General features: G+C 35.8%; 1 protein-coding gene across 1 annotated transcript in view; it reads left to right on the forward strand.

Moving 5' to 3' along the window:
- The window catches only part of Calx (sodium/calcium exchanger 3), a 129,370-nt gene that overhangs the window by 91,571 nt on the left and 14,802 nt on the right, over positions 1–22,997 (forward strand). The window contains exon 2 of the mRNA XM_073073602.1: positions 14,052–14,143. Within this exon, the coding sequence (XP_072929703.1) occupies positions 14,052–14,143 (92 nt within the window). The remainder of the gene's footprint in view (positions 1–14,051; positions 14,144–22,997) is intronic.

The following is a 22,997-nucleotide window of genomic DNA, read 5'->3' on the forward strand; positions in this document are numbered from 1 at the left end:
AGTATGGCTCCATTACTACACTTTTCAAACCGGAACATTGAAAAATCAGAGGTTGGCCTGGGATTCGGACCTCGGACTCTTAGATCGAGGCCGAATTACAACCACTAAGCTATCACTATTTATGTATTTACGCACACATTCGTCCATATCTCGATAACGATAAGAAGGTGGTAGAACCCTTTGTAGTTCGACTCCGGCGGCATCGCCGCCACACCTATTTCTGCCTCACAACAGGAGTGTTAAGCATTGGTGTGTTCCGGTTTGAAGGGTGTGGTATGGTCCTCAGGGATAGCAGCGCATCTGTGGCTGACTTCAGGTGGGAATATCCAATCCTGACTGGGGTTGATTATAGATGTCCATGGGCGGCAGTAGCCACTTACCATCAAATCAAATCAAATCAAATCAATACTCTTTATTGTACCCAATAAAAGAATATCTATAAAAAATAAATAAGTAATTTAAAAGACAATACAAAAGGCGGTCTTATCGCTAACCAGCGATCTCTTCCAGACAACCTTTAGGTGTGGAGTTATAGTAGGGAAAAATAGAAAAATAGGTAGGGTTCAAATAATAATAATAAATATAATTATAGGACTAAGATAGCATAAACATGTTGGAATAAATAAAATATAGCATACACTAAGCACCAGTAAAAGAAGGAGACTAAAATAGAATGGGAGAGATGATTGAAAAATAAAATAGCAAAGGAAAATAATAATAATAATATTAAAAAATAAAAATAAAAAATAAAGAAGAAGTAATTATTAAAACCAGAGTTATAGTTGTAAGTAATGAGATTTAACCAGATTTTTAAATGAGTATAAGGATTTAGCGTTACGTATGGAAACAGGAAGGGAGTTCCAAAGACGGATGGCCACTACCGTGAAGGATTTCTTGTAGAAGGATCAATTCAATTGGACTGCATGCTCGCCTGCTAATCCTATATTATATAAAAAATGTATTTATGTATGCACTCGTACATATCTCTAACTACGTTTATTTTTTGTGCGTGTATTAAAACCCTTTCAATACGGCAGTAGTTTCCCCGTTTTCCTATGTTTTCATCGAATGATGGATCTATTTATAGCCTCGCGAACACGTTTCTGATGAAACAAATATCACGTGCATATGCATATCACTCGTGTGTACTCGTAAGTGCATATGTGAAAGGTTTCTACGGATATTTTTATCGTCGTTCTTTGCTTCGAAATGGTTTGCTTTTTTTTCTTTTTACTTTTAAACCTTAATTAATGTTACTTTTTTCTAAATACTCTTAACTGAGAAACGAAACTTATATTCTTTCTATCGGCTCGACTCGGCTTTATATATTCGGGCTATACAGACCCTCACATACAGACGAGGTAAGTTAAATAATTATTCCAAGGTTAGTAAAGTGTAAGCCAATTTCGTATCTAAGTTATGTAGTGTCACAAGCTTTTAGTAGATCGCATCTGATCTATAAAGTTATGCAACATCGACGCTGTAGGGAATTGGTTTGGCTTTGGATGCGCTTCCATGCTTCGAAGAGCTGTCGATTCCAGTTGTTATTGAACTGCTGAAGTTAAATCTTACGTAATAACACACAAATAGCCAGCTGAATTTATACTTAGAACAGAATTTTTAATAGATTGTCGACAATGACATAATTTCGTTAAATTTGGAAAATGATATCTTTTTATAGGATTGAAATTGCAAACTAGCATGCTGTCCACTTGATGGTAAGTAGTCAGTAGTAAGTAGTAAGTAGTAAGTAAGCAGTAGTAAGTAGCCCATGGGCATAGTGGTTACATATGTCATATATAACAGGAGTTCTACATGAAGCCGGTTGCGTTGAGATTCGTTGCCACTTTTGACACTACTAGATGGTCTTCTCATGTGTAAATTAGCTGTCTTTTAAAACATTAACACTTATTAAGTTAACATGTGTTTTTTTTTTCCTTTCTCAGTTTTATGTATATAGTATAGTAGTTGGTGGAACACAAATTCAGAATGTTATCTACTGTATTCCAACAGTCTCTGAATAAATCAGTAGTGATCATTTTATCCGTTTTTCTGCGGAATCCAAAAAACCCAAATCATTCACTATAATTCGATTTTGTTGATCCGACACTCAATTCTTCATACAAAGTTAAACCTTAATTGTACAACATAGGTACCACTAATCTAAACTAGTTCCCAATTGTTCAAATCTCAACTAATTTAGAACGCTAACTCCGAATGCACTAGAACTAAGTTAGTGCAACTTGTAATAAGAAATAAAATAACACTGATGTTAACTTTTATTCGAACTTGACTGAGTTAGGAAGTAGGAAATACGAGAATTCAAAGTTTCTAGAAGGTGGTTCAATTCGACTGTGACCGCGCTAACCAGGGTTGCCAAATGCAGATTTTTTTCCTCGTACCTTAACAGATAAAATCTGGTATTTTGCCTTTTAAAACATGTGTACTCCTGGAGTTATGGTAGGTATATAGGCCAAGAAATCTCTGAAATGTGTAATTATCAGCTAAAAGAGGTCGTTAGGGTCAATCTGCAAAATGTATATATCAGCGAAAAAAAATAAGATCGCCAAAAAATCTCTGAAACACAAAATTCCGCTAATTCCCTTTGAAATCAATACCATCTTCCATTATGATAAAATCTCGTACATATTTGTACGAGATTGATAGTGTCCTCGTACCTCGTACGAAAGACCACAAATCTCGTATTTGTACAAGAATTCTTGTACAGTTGGCCGCGCTGGCACTACCGTCATATGTATAATATGTATATGTATAATGTATATGTATAATGTATATGTATAATGTAATACTATTAAGGATTGAATAGTAGCGTAATGCTATACTGCAAGTCATTTCAGGTTAGTCCTTAGACGAAGGGAACAGGAAACATTGAAGAAAATAAATGAAAAATATTTATTAAGAAAACAGAAAAGTAATTTTTTTTTTGCAAATAGTTATTTATCTCTCCTCGCCTCTCTCTCCTCTGATGGAAATTATTTACTTAACATTAAAAAGTCGTAGTATAGCGACTTCCCGCTACTCGTCAAGAGATGGCGCTGCTGAATCACGCTATCGAAGTTTTCTCAACATCTTGCATATATACAAGCTCCGAACTGAGACTGTCAGAGCACGGCGGCTCCCCGGGCATGATCACCTAGTCCGGCGGGAAATCTCCCTTTGCCAAAGTAGTATTTGCAATGCCATCGAACTCTATTTCATAAAAAAGCACTAATTTACAAACTAAAATAAAAAAAAACACTTCAGAACCAATAATAAACAGATTTTTGTGTTGCCATCTTAGTCATAATGTTTAAGATCATAATTTAGCGAAACATTCTAGCACGAAAAGCCTTACGAAATTAATGGATCGTTTGCAAAAGAAATGTTTTCTAGCAATAAATCCTTGGGCCGTCTGAATTAATTTCCGTCCATTACAGATCGAAAGTTGGAAAAGGAAATGTGCAGGAAAAACAAAGTACGTCAAGTTCTTCGTAACTTTTTATACTTAGTTTTATTTCTGAACTATTGCTACCTTGAAAATGATAGATTTATGTAACATCTTTTCTCGAACATTGTTGAAATAGTTGTAATAACAGAACAACACAAGTTCTTACAATATCTCGCAATATAAAAATACAAGAAAGGGTTTTAAAGCATACAACATCAAGAGTGGATTGCATCGAAAGCCCGTTTAAAGTTTGCGTTAAAGTTAATTATAACAGTAACTTTGACAGTAGCGATGGAATGGAACCATTCAATGTTGCACTAATTTATTTGTCATTAACATAATTTGTGTCGCTGTCTAACCGATCGAAATCGAGCGGTTAATGTTAAGTGTTAGTTACGACGTAATTTCAACCTTAATTAAAATGGTGCAACTAATTATTTTTTAACCATGGATTTGAGGGTTGGTTAAGCTTTTGTACACGTTAAAGGTACATGATACAACCCACCCTAAGCATTTGGTTTCGGTTCTTGTTATCGATGCTGTTACACCTTTCGAAAAGCTTGAGAACTTTGAAAATATCCAATACTGTAATTCCAATGTAAATTTATAAGTTTGTCAAATAACTATTCTTAATCACAATCCACAATTTGACAATATTTCTAGTTGTATACTAGTATACTTCAATTTGTTAATTTTCAAACGATTATGGAATCTAGTCATCCAAACATTAAGCCAAGTACATTGTTAGTTCTAAATAACCTGTACCCAATTTCACTCACAAAAGCTACATGGCCATAAATGAGGGCTAAGGGCTAAGCGGTTACACGTTACAATTAATCTTGACACCGCGACATCTAAGAATTTATATTAAGAAGCGGTATTCACACACGCATTCGATATACTTACGGAGGGCTCCTGTCCTAATCAAGGGTTAAAGTTACGACCACTTAACGTCTATTTCATTAAAATTAACTTTAGTACTTAAACGCCAACGTCAAATCATTTTTTTTTATAATACTGTAGCAGATGAGCATACAGTGCATGGTCTTCTTTATAACCCCAGATAGAGTTAGATTCGTACCTGAGGTCTAAGCTGGTAATCCTCGGAAAAGTGTTTTTTTCTTACACACCCTTAAAACCAGAACACAACACCGCTTACCACTGCTGTTATATGGCAAAAATAGGTGTGTTCTGTTTTAAAAAATGTGACAAGGATTTATGAAAGTTACCTACGAGTTCATAATATAAGTAGAATATCAAGCGAGGTAAGTTACTACAACGTCAATAGATTGAGTATTACAAGTTACTTACAAAATATCGATGATCTATAAATAAGTCCCACAAAGAGAATTATTAACAACTTTACCTTATTTATGGTAAAAGTAAAGTATATTACATATATTGGTGTATATTTAATAATCCATTAGCTTCAGTATTTCATAGAATCGCAGAAGCGTTTTAATAGAAATAGCAAACATTCAGTCCATCTAATGGTAAGTGGCTGTTTTCGCCTATGGGCACTTCTAATACGATTAAGTTCTGTCTACTGATACTACGAGTATATGAGTTTGGTCACTGATGCACTGCTATCCCTGTTAATCTTTAAATCGGAATACAGCCACGCATAACACACTATTTGTATGAAATGTTATTAGGCAGAAATAGGTGTGGTGGTAATGCCTCAGAAATCTGAACACAAAGATTTTGCCATCCTGTAAAAAAATAACCTTATTCTTAGGACAAGGACATGAATACATCAAAAATTAAAAAAATAAATAAACAAAAATAAAAAAAAAAAACAAAAATAAAAAATACTTTAAAGTATTTTGATTTTTTTTTAGGACAAGGAGTTAAATACATCAATCAAATGTTTACCAAACCAGGGATCGAATCCGGAACTCCCGAGTATCAGACCACTGTGATTAATAGAGAACTTTTACCCACCTTAATCCGAATCTTATCCAACTTAACTATGTACTAAAATATATTTTATTTGTGTAATACCTTTTTATTTCCAATATGTACGAGCATCACAATAAAGCCGCCGTTACCGCTAATGAAGTAATAACGCTTTTGTTACCGCTATTAAAGACTTGTAGCTGGATAACTCCCGGGGGAGGCTTTTATATATATTATCTGGAATCTGGATCATTTAGTTACAATTTTGGTTTATTTTTTTATATAATGTAAGAAACAAAATTAGAACGGAGCTGTTATAATAATGATTTACACTGAAACTGAAACGCATCGTTATTATTATGCAGAAATAGCTCTGATGGTAGTGTCTCCGGAGTTGAACCAAAAAAGGTTTTGGTTTAGTTTTTGTGTATAAGAAACAATAAATGAGCAAGACCTAATAATAATGTCCTATATTTATACTGTTTTAAATTAATTTATAAATGATAATATGATATGTGTCAAGAAAAAAGTTAATAAACTTGGGAATGACTAATAAATACATGTTCAGAAAAATATTGAAAAAGTCTTGGGTCCAAATTTCCAGTGTATGACCGGGGTCATCAACAAAGTAAGTCAAATGTTAAAATGTACAACAACATTTTGTTAAATAAAATATGTATATGTATAATATGTATATGATAAACATTTATCGAATTTTTAATTATGAAAAACGACAAACCTGTTAAGTTTCTTACCAATTTTTCTCAGTTGAGGTCGTGTTCTAATTTGTTGATAAGGAAAAATAATGGAACTGGCAATTTGTAAGAGTAAGTATAGGTTTCTACGATAAACATACATTTTATTTTATTATTACAGAAGCGCCAGATTTTTTAAAATTTTATTAGTTTGTATTTATTTATTATGTGTTATAATTTATTATAATAAACTCATTCACAACCATTGACATAAATTTGTTAATAATTTGTTTATTTGTTTCTCTGCGGGGATAACATTATTCTCTATGTCCAACTAATTAAAACATCATAGGACCACAATTTGATACCCTCCTACGCCTCAAGTCTTCCTGACAAGTTTATATAACTTCCCTACAATCTTGCTTATCGCGTGACATACAAGAGTAAAAGCAATTCTGATACTCCTGCTCAACCCACTTATGAACAATAAGAAATACATGTAACATGTATTATAATTACATTTGCTATATCATAACCGTTAGCGACATAGTTATCACAAGTATCACAACCGAAGGCCGTCTATTTGTGGCGTAGAGGCGGTCCCCGATTGAATCAATACCATTACTGATGCATAGGTCACCACTGACCACACGGATCGATGGTGTGTTACCATTTTTAACGCACTATGTACTTTATTTTTTAATCGTTGTATATAACAACAATATATAACGTATTACGTAACAACGGTCAGAAATTCAGCCCCTCTTGCTGGGCGTTTGGGGTTCAAATTCCAGACATGCAATGATTTTTGGAAGCTATGTACAACGTGTATATTAGAAACTGCTAGCTGACCCGGCAAACGTAGTGTTGCCATATAAATATAAAAATATTAAGGGTGAACAACCCTTATCACTTAGGGTTATGAAAAATAGATAGTAGCCGATTTTCAGACCCACTGAATATGCATATAAAATTTGGTGAAAATCGTTAAAGCCTTTTCGGAGTAGTACGGTAACTAACATTGTGATACGAGAATTTTATATATAAGATTAACATTGCTGTAATGGTGGCGAAAATCGTCTTAAGCAAAACCTATAATCATTGTACAAAAAAATCAAAGATAGTGGTGGTGATAATGGTGGTCTACGCTATGCCCTAAATCGCTTTTATTACAACATGTGACCTAAGTAATGTTAAATTCAGCCCTACTCGTATATCGACCTTTCATAGACATTCTGTCGTATTTGGGCTCTGTCATAGTTATCCATCGGCGGTGTTCGCTCACTTACAAGAAGCATGTATAAATGCGATTTTCGTCTAATTAGTGTTTTATTAGTATAGCATATAAATGGCATCTATTAACGGAATGGCTATCAAACGGTTTTCTGTCAATTGCAGATTAATTACATGACCCTTGTATTTGGGCTTATGAAACGAATTCCGTGACTTCATGACGTAATGTAAGAGGGCTAGTCCAGAATGAGAAGGATTAGGCCATAGTCCACTGCGCTGGCCAAGTGCGTATTGGTAGACTTCACATACCTTTTGAGATTTTTTATTTCTTTATAAATATCTCAGGTATGCAAGTTTCCTCACGATGTTTTCCTTCACCGTTTAGCAAGTGATAATTAATTTCTAATACGCACATAATTTCGAAAAATCAGAGGTGCGTGCCTGGGATTTGAACCTCGGACCCCTCGATCGAGAGGACGCGTTTTTAATCACTAGACTATCACTGCTTGTAAAAATGAATGATAGCATACGGGTAACACTATAAGTAAAAAGAAGTTAATTTATAAACTAGTAATGCAGTCTATCCTGTTCATACAAAATTATCTAAACGCTTGATACGTCGTAAGATTCACTGAGCTAGAAAACTAGATAATTTCACAATAACTTAAAATCCTGCAGTAAATCAGGGCGCTATCGATGCTCTGTCCGAACGTCCGATGTCCCGTCGAATACAGATTAACCCTGCACGTGACGTGTCACGTAACTTACATGTAGTGCGACTGCAAAACCGAAATGTAGAGATTTTTTTTTTTTTTTATAATAAAGGAGTAGCAGACGAGCATGCAGTCCACCTGATGGTAAGTGGCTACTGCCGCCCATGGACATCTGTAATCAACCTCAGATAGGATTAAATATTCCTACCTAAGGTCGGCCACAGATGCGCCGCTACCCCTGAGGACTAAGCTGGAACGCCTCGGAAAAGTCTGTCTCCCTTACCACATCCTTCAAACCGGAACACAGCAGCGCTTAACACTGCTGTTATTAGGTAGAAATAGGTGTGGCGGTGGTGCCGCCGGAGTCAAACCACAACGGGTTCTACCACCTTCAGAGATTTTGCATTGTTGCATAAATGGAACGGTATTATGACACTCAGATGATTTTGTATTTATTTTAAAAGTTGGCGTGCCTAAAAACAAAGGTGGTCGCCACATTTGTCGTTTAGTCAGTATACAATTCCACCAAAACGCAAAATTGGTCCACGCTAGAATGTACACCCTTTAGTATGTTTTTGAATAAATGAAAGTTTTATTTTATTCAACAGTAACAGACGAACACACATTCCACCTGATAGTAAGTGGCTACTGTCGCCCAAGGACATCTGTAATCAACCCCAGATAGGATTAGATATTCCTACCTGAGGTCAGCCACAGATGCGCCGCTCCTCCTGAGGACTAAGCTGGAACGTCTCGGAAAAGTATGTCTCCCTTACCACAATCTTCAAACCAGAACACAGCAGCAATGAAAACTGCTGTTGTTAGGCAGATATAGGTGTGGCGGTGGTTCAACATATATTACCACCATAAATTCAATTAATTTAATATTTAAAAACTATTATAGTAATAACTGACTATTATAATACTATTTCAGTAAATCAGGTCGCTATCAAAGCTCTCCCGAACGTCCGATATCCCGTCGAATACAGATTAATCCTGTACGTGACGTGTCACGTGACATACATGCAGTGCGACTGCAAACCCGAAATGTAGAGATTTTGCATTGTGGTGGAATAAATTAACCGGTATTATGTCACTCAGATGATTGTGTATTTATTTTAAATATTGGCATGCCTAAGAACAAAGGTGGTCGTCTCATTTGTAGTTAAATCGGTATCTTTACCCTTCCACAAAACGCAAAACTGGAACACGCTAAAATGTACATCCACTTTAATATGTTTTTGAATAAATGAAAGTTTTTTTTTATAATACAAGAGTAATAGACCTATCGATGCTCTGTCCAAACGTCCGATGTCCCGTCGAATACAGATTAATCTTGTACGTGACGTGTCACGTAAATTACATGTAGTGCGACTGCAAAACCTAAATGTAGTGATTTTGCATTGTGGTGGAATAAATCGAATGATAACACCTTATTCATATTTAGCTGTGTTTATCTTAAGTAGTGTCCGCTCAAGGATCAAAATTCCATATTAATCGGACTTTTTTAGGTTCCGTACCCAAACGGTAAAAACGGAACCCTATTTTTTAATTGATAACGAAGATTGATCGCTCGTCGGTTACTATCGAGCGACTAATAATTGCTTTAGCTACCATTTTGTCGTTTGAGCTACGATCATGTCTCTTAAGCTACCATTTAGACACTTAAGCTATCATTTTCTCACTTAAGCTACCATTTTGTCACTCAAGCTACCATTTCGTCACTTGAGCTACCACTTTTGTCACTTGAGCTAACATTTTGTCTCTTAAGCTACCATTTTGTCACTCAAGCTACCATTTCGTCACTTGAGCTACCATTTTTGTCACTTGAGCTAACATTTTGTCTCTTAAGCTACCATTTTGTCGCTTAGGTTACTGAGCAACGGGATTTTCCGGCATGTGTTATTGAGGCGATAACCCTACACTGGGATATCGCACTTAATCCCAGCTATCCCTTTTTGCCACATTCTAACAAACAACTTAAGGGACCTTAAGCCGCTAACCCTTTTTATCAAAGTTCAATCAAGTTTCGTCCCTTTCCATAGTTTCCATGTTTCTGTTGTAAACAAATCTTTTTTATGTACAGTTCTTATCGATTGGTTATTTTTTATTGTTATAGTTATAGTTTAGAAATACAGAAGTAGTAACCGAGATGATGATGAGTTACTACTGCCGCCCATAGACATCTGTAATCAACTCTAGATACGATAACAATCCTACCTGAAGTCGTCCACTGATGCGCATCTAACCTCACCCCTGATGTCTAAGCTGGTACGCCTAGGCCTTAGGCAGAATAGGTGTGACGGTGGTGGACTCAAACAATAGAGGGTTCTACCACCCTCGAAGTACCCTACATACGCATGAACACATACTTATATGCAAATGCATTCCAACAAGTAATTAAACCACAAAGCGTTTCCAGCCCTTTCACATTATGAAAGAGTTATAACTAGAATGTTACATGTAACAAGAATATCACTAATGCAAGATTTTTTGCTCAAGTCAGCATCCAAAGCGCTGTGAAGCGTAAATCTCTGATATTATTCCGTCATGTCATTAATCTTACGTACGCTGATTCGGGAAGGAAGTTTACCCTTTACGACGATAATATCACGACGATGTGTCTATGAAGTCGTAGCCCTTTTATGTGGAAATAAGTTTTTTATGTAGTCATTCCAAAATTGATAAATTTCATTTTCATTCCTTCAGATTTTGGAGGGGAAAAAAGTTAATATTGTGCTAACTATGGACTCATCTATAAATATCTTCTTAAAAATATGAGTGTTACGTGAAATCGGTCAAGGAAGCTGCTATGTAATTGGCATTTATTCAAAATTGGACCGTAAAAAACTTTATTACCTATAGCTCCCTTTGCTACGCCTTAGCATGCCTTTGTATATCAGTTATTCTAAAGTCCGCTCCACATTCTTGCGAGAATCTCGCGAGAACTTCGCAAGAATGCGAGAAAAACTCGATTCGTATTGGCTCCACATTCTCGTTTCTCGTGCTTTTCTCGCGTTCTCGCGAGAATGTGGAGCGGGCTTAATAGAATATACGAGCAGAAGCACAAAGACCGCTGGCTATGACACATCGTCATTTATTTATTTTATCAATATGACCGGTCATTCCACTGAATAATCTAATTAATTACATCAGTAAAATATTTAAGTAAAATATCAACTTATTACATAATAGAAACTAGATGATGCAACAATAGAATCGAGTCGTCGATTTGTAGAAATCGTGTCGGAGTCGTAAAGACTAAAGCAGTAAATGTACGAACGTATTCAAACTAACGTTATGTGGAAGTAATGGCCGCTTATGGATTCGGAGATTACTGAGTTTGTAATTTCGTCCCCGAAGATTAACTGGGAGTCCAGAAATGGGGTTTCTGATTAGAAACTACATATCGATGGGTCCTACGTAAACTGGTGCAAGTGCGTTTTCACAACTTTACAGTAGAGCGATTTGAATGTTCTAATGCGTGTAACCTTAACATTATTCAACGTACATAGTTAAAATTTTAAAATGGTATAATTGAATCCTTTTGAAAAAAAACTGCATTATACGTGAATAATGTTAAAGTTTTGACAAATATTCAGCGCCCCCAACGGATTGTATCAGAACTATAGTGTCAGTAACGTAACATTAAATGTCTAAATTGACAAAATGGCGCTTCATGTTTGTCTCTCTTTTTTGCGAACATGTGAGGCAGACAGAAAGACTTGAGCACTTACTTATTGTTACGTTTACCCAGTCTACTAAAGCAAACGGAACAAAATATTGGATTGAGTAAACGTAACGTAAAATTGTAGGATGTTTTGAAAACTCATGGTAAGGGTACAGATACCTTATATACGTCCCGCATCCATACTTTTCCACTGAAATGTAAAATTTATGCAACACGATTAAAATGAATTAATTAAAAAGGATTGTTAAATCTACGAACCTGCACTATTACCGAATTCCTTCGCATTGGGAGCCCTATACCCAGCAGTGGGACAATAAAGTGTCAATGATAATTCCAAAACTCCAACATGATGTAATATTTAGCCTGCGACTGTTATCATTCAGAAATAATACTTTACCTTCCTATCCTCCCACAACCACATAATAGAATTATGCGACACACAAACACACTAATCTAATTACAACACATGTGTGCACTTTCCTACAAAAGTCGGTTAAAATGGAACAATCCTATAATAGAAGTTGTATAAGCTACATTACGTATTACTGGTCTAATAATAACAGGTTTCATTCATACGCATGGTCGCGTGAATGTTGTTATGTAATCAGAATCTCTGCTGAGCATGCCAATATGTCCTTTGATGACGAATATGTGACGTCAGTGGACAAAAGATTCATTTTTAGGGTTCCGTACCCAAAGGCAAAAAACGGAACCCTGTTACCTAAGACTTCGCTGTCTGTCCGTCTTTCATAGGGCTTTGTCATAGGCATCTCCGGAACCGTGATAGATAGACATTTGATTTTTTTACAGAGGACGCATAACGTTGGCCGCTATAACAACAAGTACTAAAAATAAAATAAAGTTGAATATTAAAGGGGGTCTCCTTACAACAAACCGATAATTCGGCATTTTTCGTTCTAACTGTTAAATCGTACTACGAGGACAGTTGAAATTTTTACAATCCGTTTACTACTATAACTGCTATTATAATAAATACAAATAAGAACAATAAAACATATGGCATCTGATACGGAAGCCTCCATGTACGAATTCGAATCGTTCTTGGTGAATTTTTTTATAATAAGGAAGTAGCGAATGCGTATGCAGCCCACTTACAAGTGGCTACCGCCACCTATAAACATCTGATATCAACTCCAGATAAGAATCCTACCTGAGGTTGGCCACAGATACGTTGCTACCCTGTGAACTAAGTTGGATCGCCTTGGCTAAATATCTCTCTTATCATAATCCGGTCCCTTCAAACAGGAACATTAGCAGCAGTTATTAGGCAAAAAAAAGGTGACGATTATCCTACCAGAGTTAAACCTCAAAGAATTTAGAGTAGAATTTGAATTTAGAAGGTGGTAGACCTTTAATGTAGATAGCATAAAGGTGGTTTTCACAATTTTCTACTTGAAATTCTATTACGAAAATGTTAGAAAACCACTACTTTTCTTACAATAGAAGCGGAAAACCTTAAAATAATAATAAGACAATTTTCAGCGGCATAATATTTTATGAAGAACACTAACACAATAGACGGCTTAGTCCATTATATGGAGGAAGTCATTTTGAGCCACTATTTCGCCCTCATGATAAAACTAGATAAGGCATTGTTTAAATTAGAGCGTATTTGCAGTTTTATTATATCACCTATTTATTATTTTAAGTACATTATTCTTCGTCACGGTATCAATTAGCACGTTTTAGCGACTGCATTAATTCTTCGATTTTTGGCGCTTAATTAGTACTGTGAGAGTACAGTAGCACTACCATGAGTTCACAAAAGTATTACTCGCTAGCGACTGCGTAAAATAAATGTATGAAAAATTGTACAGCGCCTCTGGTGGTTACTCGTAGAACTAAATTCCGTAGTGTGAGCCACTCGTAACGTAAAAAACCTATCGAAATCAAATTGCTAGCGAATGTCATTATGATCTATTGCCATACAAATTCGGTCCCATGAGTCATTAATTTGACAGACGTTGTCAAGAAACATCGTAACGATAGTAGTTATGTTATTCACTAGCAAAATGACAATAGTTTTCTATTTACAATTTCTATAGTGGCGTTTCTATGCCAACTCATGGTAGTGCTACAGTAGTAAAACGTGCAAGGTATTAAGTTTGATCACCGAAGCTGTCAGTAACTAATGTGCTGGAATTTACCTTTGAAATAAACTAAACGATTGAATAAATTACATTTATTATATTAGCGAAAAAACCGAAGTGATTTGAATGAACCCTTAATTTTAATCCAATGGGTTTATTGGACATTGGTCAAGTTTTATTGGAATCATGAAAATTTTTGATAGCAGATAATCCTATAGACCTAAATGAATAAATATTTATTTTTACTATTTTTGGTTGCAGGAAATTCATTCCGCTTCACATCATAGAAGAGGACAGCTACGAGAAGGACGTGCTGTTCTACGTCAATCTGGGAGAACCAGAGTTACTTGGAGGTATGTACCCTCACTCAAGTTAATAAGTTGACCGGACGGTCTGTCACGGAGGTACTGTATGAGCGAATTCGTTAACGTTGAACGTTTTCGAGCAAACGTAAAAAATCATACTAAGGGTACTGTACCCTTACCAGGAGTTTTTACGTTTCGACAAATATGGCTGTTTTGGTATTTGTTTACATATTTGCCCATACAAATTCCAATCAGCGCCCCTAGCGGATTGTGTCAGAACTAGGAAATCGTATGGGCCAATACGTAAACAAATACCAAAACAGTCATATTTGTCAAAACGTAAAAACTCATGGTAAGGGTACTGTACAGTAAGCACGGCACGCGCTCGTCCGTTTGATGGACTACCATTAGTGGCTAAGCACGCTTACTTCTGTGCTTCTTTGAATTACAGTCGTCAAACATGTTATAGGCCTATTGGATATTTTAAAAACATCTGCCACGTGTTATTTAATCCTCGGCACACGTCGCTATGTGACGTGCAGATAAGTTATTCATATTCATATCATAGTGTGTATGGGCAAAGATTTGCAATAGAAAACTTATCTTTTTATAACACACAAGTGAAACACTTGAATAATAACAGCTGTTTTATGAAATACATATTATTTCGTCGTTTGTAGGTAAATTTCAAGTCTTCGATATTACGATTGTAGCAGTATCGTTTTAGTAGTAACATTGGAGGTTGCGACCAGATGTCACCAACGACTACACATTTTATACCTTATGAGTGTGAAATTGAATCCCATACATATATATGTACGTACTATGTTCTGACAACTTTGTGGATTCAGGATCATTTGTGGATTAAGGATCAAATCCCATGCACAGCTCAGATCCTTCAAAGTTATGTGCATATTAAAATAAAGGATCGCAGAAATGAATTTATCCACAATTCATGACTTTAGCTTCAGTAGTGTAAGCTCTGCGATGATTAATTGGGAGTGTATCCTTTCGCTTTTATGTGTATACATATATTTTAAATACATTAATAATTATTATATAATTTAAAACATCCCGAGGAATATTACATACTCTTAATTTTTTTTTTTTATATAAATCTCTCAGGTATGCTGGTTTCCTCACGATGTTTTCCTTCACCGTTTAAGCAAGTGATAATTACAAGTAATTACAAGTAATTACAAATAACAGCTGTTATTTATCAAGTGTTACATGTGTGTTATATAAGATAAGTTTTGTATTGCAAATCTTTGCCCATACACACTATGATATGAATATGAATAACTTATCTGCACGTCACATAGCGACGTGTGCCGAAGATTAAATAACACGTGGCAGATGTTTTTAAATTGTCCAGGTATGCAGGTTTCCTCACGATGTTTTCCTTCACCGTTTAAGCAAGTGATAATTACTTATTGTTATCACTTGCTTAAACGGTGAAGGAAAACATCGTGAGGAAACCTGCATACCTGAGAGATTTATAAAAAAATCTTAAAGGTATGTGAAGTCTACCAATACGCACTTGGCCAGCACGGTGGACTATGGCCTAATCCTTCTCATTCTGAGAGGAGACCCGTGCCCAGCAGTGGGACAGTAAGGGGTTGATGATGATGATGATGAAAATAAATATTATATGCTCTTAAAAAAATCAAAATTGGTGAATTCTAACAATTCACACTTGAAACCGGGCTGAACCCTTTCATTCTTCACTTCATTTCTTCACTGCATTTTATCTGTCAGTCAGTATAAAAATATTAAGTAGATATCGTATTCCTAAGTGTATCATATCAAGTATATTACACTCTTAAGTACTTTCCGAAACTCGTGAGAGTCTAAATTGACATCATTATGAAAATGCGAGCAAAAGTTGATACATTTACCAACATTCCATGTCTTATATCTAGCGAGGAAATATGACAATCTTTTGTCGTAAAATTGTTTTACTTAATATTTTTTTCAAAGTTATCATATGGTGCTAAATGATAAGTGGAAAAAGAGTAAAATTATTGTTGAAGTTAGTAAAAATAATGCAGTTACGAATTTAGACTCTATGTAGCTTTATTTCAATTTAGAAAAAGACTCAATTTTTCAAGCAAATACTTTTTTTAAAGACCTAGCTTTAAAACTATATAATCGTATGCACTTATCCGACACACTATTTTAATTTTCTATCTTAACATTAAATTTGGTTGTTTTTTGTTAAAGTTCTTTCAAACAATTAACAAAGTTGACGTATAGAAGTGATATGTATAGAAATTGATATTTCAATATTTATATCTTTTCTCTATTTAATTCTCTTCTCTCTGCCCGTAGCGGGTAACGCAAGTCCATTATAAATAACTTTCTGCTGACTCAGCGCACAACAATGTAGAAAGTTAAAAAGATCTCATTGAAAAGCTTCAAGAAGCAATAAGGACTTGGGTGGTACATTTGTACTTTTAATGCCGGTTTCGCCATAGATTACAATTAAGTATCCTCGAGACGGATGTTATTGTTTTAATGTCCCTATTAAAGGTTTGCAATTTTTTATTTTTTTATTGAGAGTAGCACACGAGGACGCAGTCTATGCGTGGCTATTGCCGCCCGTGGATATATCTAATCAACCTCAAATAATAATTAATAGATTTATAGCTTAGGTCTGCCATAAATGCACAGCTACCCCTGAGGACTAAGTTGGAACGTTTCGGACCTCATGTGGCCGACCTTAGCTAGGAATATCTTATCCTATTTGATGACAGATGTCCATCGGCGGCAATATCCACTTAGTATCAAGTGGACTGCATGCTCGTCTGTCCATGGGAGTAGTCCCATATTAAAGAAAGTTACATTTAAGGTTTTACGGAAATCAGACCAGAATAATCAAATTTCCTAACAGCATATGCCTCACTGAGTATCAATCTAAATATATATAACTCAAAGGTGATCTATCAACGCACAGCCCAAACCACTGGACGGATCGGGCTGAAATTTGGCATGCAGGTAAATGTTATGACGTAGGCATCCGCTAAGAAAGAATTTTGATCAATTCTACCGCCAAGGGGATAAAATAGGGGATGAAAATATTACTTCGTAACGCGAGCAAAGCCGCGGGCAAAAGCTCGTCTTGTATAAAAGGTAAGCATAGTAAATATCAAAAGGCGAATTCACCCTTGGCACCCTTCACAGAAGTTACATTAATTCGAGTAAATTTTCGCGTCGAAGAAGGGTTGTATCGAGGGTGAGAAAGGGGAGATAGGGCAAGCGCGGCTATTGAAAAGATTTTATGCGATTAGGTTTTTCAGATAGGGTTAAGAAATATTTGGCAATCTCCTAAATGGTTCTCTTGTAACCTTATTTTTTAAGAATGTAGATAGCAACGTTTTTGTTGTCAACCAATTATTATCCTACTGCTGTGCGCGGGTCTCTCAGATTAAGAGAGGAAAGTCCATAATCCATTGCGCTTGCTATGTGCGAGTTGATAAAATTTACACATCTTCGAAATAATTTCTAAACTCTTAGGTGTGTACTTTAATTTCTACAGTGCACATAATTTTGAAAAACCAGAGCTGTATGCTTCAAAACATTAAAAGAACGAAAATTAGATAAGTAATGTAGCTTCTGGAAACCAGTGTAGCGAAGGACTTATGGGTGGCATAAAATGCTCCATAACTTTGCTAGTTTTAAGGGAACTGGTAGGGCTTCTATACATACACTACTATATACGTTATACTACATGCAACTGCATACAACTACATTTTTTTTAATATAAGAATAGCATGCAGTCTACCTGATGGTAAGTGGCTACAGCCGCCCATGGACATCTGCAACCCTCGATAAGATTTGACTCCTATCTAAGGTCGCCACAGACGTATCACAGATAGCCCTGAGGACTAAGCTAGAACGCCTCGGATAAGTATGCCTGTTTTACAACACACAATATATATATTTTTTTAATTCTGTGTACTACGGAATCCCTCAGGTGTACGGAGCTGTAAATCAGAGCTAGTATTAGAAAACGGAAAAGCCAGTAGTGTTAGATGTAAATAGATGGGGGACCGCGACCCTATTTATACGTACCATAAACCAGTTACAAATACCCGAAGGCGGTTGAAGGATCAATTGTAAATATTGACGAAACCCGCCAATACTGGGTGTCATATTGACTTAGTTGGGACCCGGGCATCGATTTTTTAATTCACCTTATGTATCTGAAGGGTTTGGTAAGAGACTGATATTATATTTGTACGAGTCATTCCAGCTTAGTCCTGGAAGACATTTGGGGCCAACCTCAGGTGAGAATCTAATTTTATTTGAGGTTGATTACAGATGTCCATGGGCGGCAGAAGCCACTTATCATCAGGTGGACTGCATGCTCGTCTGGTACTCTTATAATATAAAAAATATATATATAAAAGGGTAAAGCCAGTAGTGTTAGAAGTAAATAAATGGGGTACCGCGACCCTATTTATAGGTACCATATATGAGTTACAAATACCCGAAGGCGGTTGAAGGATCAATTGTAAATATTGACGAAACCCGCCGATATTGGGTGTCATATTGACTTAGTTGGGACCCTGCCATTGATTTTTTAATTCACGCTATATTTGAGCTATATCTATGTACTAGACCTTCAAATACAATGTTATATTTTGACGACCCGCGTGGCGGAGCGGTCACCATGCTGGTCTGACGAGAGGGTCCCGGATTCGATCCCCGGCCAGACAGATTTTTAAACGATGAATTTAGATTTCTGTTTCTGGGTCTGGGTGTTTGGGTATTTATCTCTGTATGTGTCCATAGTACCCACGATACAGGGAAACCTAGTGTGGGGCTGTGAGTGAAGAAAGCGTTTAAAAAAGCGTTTTATATGAGAATGTTATGGACTAGTCTAGTCATGTTTACACTAGACCTTTGGTTAGATGCAATGTTGATAAAATTGAAACACCCAGAACTCAGCGGTTTGTGGAATAATTTTTATATATTAAGGAATAAGTTCAGCATCGTCGGACGTGGTCAGGAGTTCGATGGGCGATCGGTAGTGGTTGAAACCTTATGCTTGCTTTTGTGCTAGTTAATTTCATTGAATGTGTTATTTGAAATTTAAATTTGATTAATAAAAAATTGGCCAAGTGCAAGTCGAACTCGCACATGGAGGGTATCACCAACATTTTCATATTTTTTTATTTTTAGTATTTGATACTACAGCAGCCACTGAATTAAATACATTGTAAAAATTTAAACTGTCTACCTATTACGGTTTAACAGATAAGCGAAAAACGTCGAGTAATAGCGGTTTCTTGTATGGCGACCCCCATTTATTTTCAACTTTAATTTATTTTTAGTATTTGTTGTTATAGCGGCCACCATTATGCATCCTCTGTAAAAAATTCATGTGTATACCTATTACGGTTTCGGAGATAGATCCCTGTACAGACGAACAGACGGACAGACAGCGAAGTCTTAGTAATAGGGTTCCGTTTTTACCCTTTGGGTACGGAACCCTAAAAAGTAATATCCAAATTCTAGCTTCGCTGTGTCACCTAATCTGAGCCTGTAATTCATATCACTATTCCATCAAAATTATTTAGATCGAACTATCTATGAAATAGGGCACTTATCTACTTTTGTTAAATTATCTCGAAATATGTTTATGTTAATATTCATCAAAGTAAACCCCAAACGTTTTCGATTTATAGCACTATTTGCGGCGGAGCAGGCAGTTTTATGATAGTGAATCGGATATCATAGGGAAATGTGTAGCTCACATAGGGTGAGATGATCTGATAGAATACAATCGTATCGAAATTATACAATATATCCACAAAAATAGGTGTAGTTTCTGAGAGATATTTAAAAGGGAAGTCGAATTAAAAAGTATTGTGAATATACGTAAATATTCAAAGCTTTGAGGTGGATTTAGGTAAAAAGTAAAATTATAATTACCTTAATTATGTTTTAGAACTATCTATAAAGAATTTAAAGTATTTAGAAAATTGTCAATATAATCCTATTCGATATATAGCGCTATCCGTAACTGTCTTTTGCCCTTTAGATATGGGAATAATATTGATTAATAACAAGTTACAGCTAACAGTATACTATAATACCTAGACATATAATAAAATATATTTGCTAAGTAAAGCCTCGCTATGTATTAAGAATACCTAAGCCAGGAAATTTGGTATTTAAAAAAAGCCATTTATATTTTCCAAAGACAAATTTAGTAAGTAGGTATTCGTTTTGTAAATGAAATTAATTTACAAGCAGAAGAGGTTTCAACCGAAATTTAGTCTTAAATTCTGAAATGACCGTAGAATTTGCTAAACCACAAATTATTCGGGCTCTATTTTATAGAAACGTCAGCCTTCAAAGGCACTAAAGCTACTAATGAACGAGTTATGCTCGGAAAATGGTAATAACATAGGAATTTCATTAACCTAAATCATATTTGTTAATGATAAACTGACCACAAACGTTTAGGGAGATAGCTATAATTTATGTAATTTGACTACAAATACTAGTGACGGACCGAAGTGAAGACCGAACTTTTCGGTTTCGGTCAAGTTTCGGCCAAAAAAGAGGTTTTGGCAAAAAATTCCAAATCACCAACTTTCATGGAATTCTGTACATTTCATAAATCAAAAAAAAATGTAACTCGGCCAAAATTTTTACATTTGTAAAGAAAACGTAGGGTTGTTTTTGGTTTAAATTGTATACAACTTTGTAACGATAAGTGGTCATTCCCAACTATGTACTTCTGTGAACAAATTCTTAAAGAAAAGTTTCTACCCAAAGACGATCACAAAAAACTAAAAACCTTTTTTTATAATATAGGAGTAGCAGACGAGCATGCAGTCCACCTGATGGTAAGTGGCTACTGCAGCCCATGTACATCTGTAATCAACCACAGATAGGATTAGATATTCCTACCTAAGGTCGGTCACAGATACGCCGCTACCCCTGAGGACTAAGCTGGAACGCCTCGGAAAAGTATGTCTCCCTTACCACACCATTCAAAACGGAACACAGCAGCGCCTAAAACTGCTGTTATCAGGCAGAAATAGGTGTGGCGGTGGTGCCGCCGTAGTCGAACCACAAAGGGTTCTACCACCTTCAAAACCAACTCGCGAAGTTAGTCAGTTAGCATCCAAATCGGTCCATCGTTATTCAGAACTGGTTTACGCTAGAAATTGATGTTGCTGAGCACCTTCCCGGTGAAACCACTGGCTCTATCACCATGCTATTTTTAACAAAAACAAGCTTAATACAGGCTGCCGAATATGCCTCTCAAGTACATAAAGTAGAAAGTAAAAATAAAATTTATTAAGATATTATTTTTGAAGGCAAAAGTTAAGCAAGCAGAATAGGAACACAGCCTCGACGACGAATTATGGCAATAGAATTAGCCTAATTTGGCTCGCTTTGATTATGGGCGGAAAATAATGTAATACGGTACATTGTATATTGTTACAGGCATACTATTGACCATAAAGGTAGACCTTCAATTAGCGACTAAAAGATTTTTGTTTTATTAGTAAATGGTTAAGTAACCGTTTAATTTCATATCTTTATTGAAAACTGTTATCTTAAATCGATGTGAGAAGGACACGCGAAGCACAGCTTGTTAACGATGTCGAGTTGGTATTTTTGAGTAATATTGTAACTACGAGTAAGTACATTTTGAACCTGTTTTTCAACCAGACGTTTGTAACCTCAAAACTTAAATTGAAAATAGTTTTCTGATTCTTCTGTGCTAAGCAGTGATCGAATCCCAGGCACATACTTGTGATTTTATTGAAATATTGTTATAGCGGATAGTAGGTCGGTAAACGAAAAACAAGAGGTAGAAGAGGTAAAAGAGTTATTTATTTTACACAACACAGCGACAGTTTAACAATGGTGTTCACTGCACAGAAAGCAACGGATAACGGTAACTTTATTTTACAATACACTCGTGAGAGACACTACGCGTGTGCGCGCTCAAAGGATTCGTCGGCCACACTGCGTGCGCGCGCGCTTTTTTCCCGCCCCGCGCCGTCCCTTCGCGCGGGAAAACGGCGTGGTGTTACCAACATTACGAGTACTCTATTATTTATGAATTATTATATATATATACCTATATTTACATCATTTATTTTATATAAGGTACCTCGCCAGGCGAGCCGTTTAACTGTCGTTAACAATTGTGCGTACTAGTAATTAATTATCACATGCTTTAACAATGAAATGTAAGAAATCCTGCATGCCAAAGAATTTTAGCAATCTCACAGATGTATGAAGTGTACTAATCGGCTCATACTAGAAACAGATTTATGCAAGAAATATTTGTTATTATGAGTAAATGCTTATTTTCCTTCTAAACGAGTATAACTGTAACAAAATAAGGAGACGCCATTCCGGCGGGGCTGCGGCCATCAAATTAGCCTAATACAGCCGCTTGATGGGCAGTTGAAATTATCACAAGAATCCCGTTACGTAATGCATGAAACACAATGATATTTTCGTTACAAGCTCCGTTAATCGTGTGAAATTGTGTCATGTTTATTTTGGAATATCTTAGGCTTCTTGGGCTCGAAATTAAGATATTTTTGTCATTGCTTCAAGATGATGTAAGGTCCTATAGCTGATGGCAATAGATCCACTACCACTATTTCTGTAAGTTTTATGTAAATATTTCAGGAAATAAATTCATGTAAATGTGGATGTTGCAAGAGGATGACCACTATACGATTCTCGTTCTAAACACGTTATTAATGTGGTGTTTATTTTTGACGGAGTAACTCATTGAAATACATTCATTGATTAATAATGAACGCGCCAAATCATGTGATCAAATAACGCCCGTTAATAAATAAAAGAAATGTAACTAATTTTCGCTTAATTTTTTCAGTATCAAATTTCGACC

The sequence above is a fragment of the Epargyreus clarus genome, unplaced genomic scaffold (genome assembly GCF_041222505.1).
Source record: "Epargyreus clarus isolate Ecla_fem2 unplaced genomic scaffold, WU_Ecla_fem_2.2 ptg000006l, whole genome shotgun sequence".
In the NCBI taxonomy this organism is placed as follows: Eukaryota; Metazoa; Arthropoda; class Insecta; order Lepidoptera; family Hesperiidae; genus Epargyreus; species Epargyreus clarus.